Consider the following 3,979-nt stretch of genomic DNA (forward strand, 5'->3'; position numbering starts at 1 on the left):
AAATTATGTCATACACAACCCAAAAGTTCCATACACAATGCATAAACAAATTAACCTACACCACTAATATATGTCCTATCCAACATAATAGTTACAATAAGATATCAATTGTTTTTAATCTACACTAAAAAGTTTTATTTAGTGTAGAAAATAAGTTAGTTGTGTATGTAAATATAAAATATGCCTACAACGGGTAACTGTTGTAGTGTAGGCATTGTATTTTAATGTAAGATTATTCAAAAATATATATTTCACGATGTATATAGATTAAACAAAGTTAGCTTGAAAAATGTATAAGTAAATAAAACCATATTCTTACCTAAATATATACAAAATCAATTTCCTTAAATAGAAAAAAAAAAGCTTGAAAAAGGGGAACTAATAATTGATGATGAAATCGAGAGAATTTTGTTTGTAAAGGACAAATGCATTTAATTTTAAGCCCATAATCAAATTACAAATTTATCATTTTTACTTAAAAAGATCTTACAATAGTGTTTTAGTAATTACAATATTGTCATTTCTATTATACATCATTGATAACATGTAATTAATAGTTCAGATTGATTTGTTACATTTATCGCTGTAGTTTCATTTCTATCATAAACCATCTCATATATATATATATATATGGGAGCTTCTAAATGAGAATCACTTGGAGGTTTAAGAACTCGAAAGAACTCAACATAACAATTTAATTTTTTGAATTTTTTTATACATGCGTAATATATGTAGGTTACATATACGTAAAAAAATTACAAAATTTTTTACGCACCGAGTCGACGTATTACATATATGTAATGGACGTTTAAAGTTGTGTAATCACATGTGTAACAGAATTTTTTTACGCACCGAGTCGACTAAGCTTATTATAGCTAAAAATAATTTAATTCCAAAACTAAAAGTTTATTCGGGTTGACCCAAAATTTATTAATCAAACCCGAGAACCAACCCAAATTACTTCGGTTCGGGTTCGGGTTTGGGTTAGTCTTTTCTCAGGTTCGGGTCGGGTTAGTTCGGGTTCGGATACGGGTTTTTTCGGGTTGGGTTTCGGATTCCGGGTAAAACTTACGGCCCTAAAACAATGTGTCTAGAAGGTATGGGAGTGGCAGTAGAAAACAAATCCGTTGAAATGGAGAAGATCGAAAACGGGCAACCGGCGGCAATCAGAGACGAACATCAGATGGTTTGCAAGCGCTGTAAAATCACGTTTACTCCATCTTCAAACAACTCTTCTGCTTGCCGCTTCCATCCCTCTTTCTTCGTTTGCCGGCGTCACGACGATCAGAAAAGGTATCTCTATCCGACCAATTCGATTAGGCCGGGTTTTCTTCTTTTGTCTTCATAACAACCTAATTGCTGCTGAATTTGAGCTTTTAAGTTAATTGTTGTTAGGGTTAGTGGGAAATCAAATCGATGATGATAAATAGATCGATCATATATGCTTATCAACTCATACTTTTATCTCCACTAGGTCAAAAAGGTTGTGTTAGCAAGCCCAAAATGATTTTTTCAAAACCACCTTCTAAACTGCGTATGTATAAAGTTTTGTAGTGGATGGTTTTGTAATCTTATTTACCACCAACATAGAAAAAATGATACCCGTTTGACCCCCACCAAATAGTTAACTTGGTAGCAAACCCGCACTTTTGCACCATTAGATACTACCGGAAGTTGTTAACTTAAGTTAGGTTATAAAGGTGAAATACTAATTAGAGGTTTAGCCCAGATGAAAGCTGTGCCTCTATTTACGGGTAGTTTTTTTATGTTCATGTTTTTGAAGGTACTATGAACTTGGACCAGATGATCCACCCTATGCTGCCAAGTTTTATGATTGTTGTGGAGCCGAGGAACCCGAAGCATCTGGCTGCACCACCAGTTTTCATGTCTCTTATGATGATGATGCCTGAAATATGTGTAATTATTTTGTTAAAAAAGAAATAAATAAACCCGTTCACATGATACTTAACCGGTTCATTCTGTTTGAGGGGGTTTCATTTTACACATGCTTAATTTGTGTGTACCAGTTCATGATTATACGAATTGAATTTCATGATCAGAAAGAAAGAGATCATGTGGAATGGGTGATAACTCTTTGATCCTGACCACGATCTTTAGGCTCAACGAGATCATGCTTTTGAAGACCTTTTCGTCTCGCCAAAATGATAGGGTGAATAAGTTTCTCTCGCCTTTTTTATCCTTAATCCTTCATTACGATCCAGAATCCATTTGACAGTTGGATTTGCAAGGTTGGGAACGTTACACCAAAAGCAAATATGCAACCAAGCAATACGGTCCAACGAGCATGACACCAGGGCATGATCTGTTGTTTCCTGCATCAAACAGCAAATCGGGCATACATTACTTGGAATTTATCAACCAAAAAAAAAATGGAATCTACTACTACAAACACAACCTATTGGACCAGCGTCGAATGTCGGGCACGTTAACCGACATGGAACACATTAATCAATGTTAGACGACGTCGTCAATCATTAGTTCCTTTAAACAAAAATTGGGATGCTACTTTGAGATCCTAAGCATATATTTATCTAGACTCGATGTTAAAATTTCATGAAGTTTGTTTCAAAGTTTTAAAATTTCACAGGATCGATGTCAAAGATGCTTAAAAGAAGTTCGAGAATAAATCGCAGTTAGAGCAATCCATAACCCAATGTATGAAACTGAGAAACAAGTGCGCGATAAGTATTATGTATATTGTTGGTCTTTTGTAATGGAGTGTGGAGATCTCCACGCAGCGGTGAAGAATGCTGGTGAGCGGCTGTTATGCCGCCTAGTTTCATGGTTGGCCAGTGCCGATGTAAGTCCACTGTATGCATAAGGTGTAATAAATTCATGTTCCGCACACTAGAACAGCACAAGTTAATAGTGGCAATCAAATTTTTTCGTAACATGTTTTTCAATTATTTTTGAAATTAATTTTTACTACTTTACTTCTTCTATGTATTAATATTGCATTTAGTGTTGTTAACGTGTGTGACTTAGGGGTGTACATTGGGTGAGTTTTAGATTATTCGTTTCTTATTTTTTGTTCGAAATCAAAAGACGAATCAAATTCAAGAATTTCAAAACCAAACTGAAGATCGAATTCGAATTTGCTTCAGTTTAAGTTTTTTTACCAAATAATGTACTATCTTCTAATTAAGAATGCAATTTAAATTTTATTTTCACTAATGGCGTCAAAAGCCGCAGCCGGAAAGAAGCCCGTGGCTGAAAAGGCACCAGCAGATAAGAAGCCCAAGAATAAGAAGCTTCCAAAGGACACGTCAGCGGCTGCGATTGATAAAAAGAAGAAGCACAAGAAGTTGATAGAGACGTACAAGATTTGCATGCATCTTTAAGGTTTTGAAGCAGGTTCATCCTGATATCCGAAAGGGCATGGGGTTTATGAACTCGTTTATTAATGATATATTTGAGAAGCTGGCGCAGGAGAGTTCGAGGCTTCCGAGGAGGTATAATAAGAAGTCGTCGAGGGAGAATCAGACTGCTGTGAGGCTGTCACTAAGTTTACGAGCTCGTAGGATGTTTTGATGTGTGGAATTTGGTTGTGTTTGGTTTATGTAATTGAATTTTTGTAATATTATGTATGCCCAATGAGCAATAATCAAGAAAATGGTTTATTTTGATTACAGGTTGTTCGACGATGGTGTTTTTGTTTTTTTCGTTTTGTTGGTTTTAATATTTTGAAATGCCATATCAATTATATTCTAGGTTTTGTGAAATTTTTTACCGGTGTTTTTGATGCAACCTTTGAGATTCGAACACCGGTCATATGTATTTAATTTGTATTGTATATGGGCATTTCATTGAGCCTTCAAATCTTTTAATTGAAGAAAATGGTGAAGTCACATGTATTTAATTTTTGCAGCTGGCGGCTAATTAAAAGAACTAGTTGTTTGGGCCCTACTATTGCTATAAAGAAAGTCAACAGAATTCATTAGGTCAACAACTGAAATTT

The 3,979-nt window shown here is 34.9% G+C and overlaps 1 protein-coding gene across 1 annotated transcript; it reads left to right on the forward strand.

Annotated features, from left to right (window-relative positions):
- Positions 1-1,120: 1,120 nt before the first annotated feature.
- Positions 1,121-1,952, forward strand: LOC143589064 (uncharacterized). The gene is made up of 2 exons (XM_077069919.1): positions 1,121-1,293; positions 1,784-1,952. Exons 1-2 carry the CDS (start codon positions 1,133-1,135, stop codon positions 1,908-1,910), a joined length of 288 nt encoding a protein of 95 aa, XP_076926034.1. The 5' UTR covers positions 1,121-1,132; the 3' UTR covers positions 1,911-1,952.
- The last annotated feature ends 2,027 nt before the right edge of the window (positions 1,953-3,979 follow it).

The sequence above is a fragment of the Bidens hawaiensis genome, unplaced genomic scaffold, assembly GCF_021521415.1.
Source record: "Bidens hawaiensis isolate Kalapana, Puna unplaced genomic scaffold, B.hawaiensis_p1.1 tig00037207_1, whole genome shotgun sequence".
NCBI classification, from domain to species: domain Eukaryota; kingdom Viridiplantae; phylum Streptophyta; class Magnoliopsida; order Asterales; family Asteraceae; genus Bidens; species Bidens hawaiensis.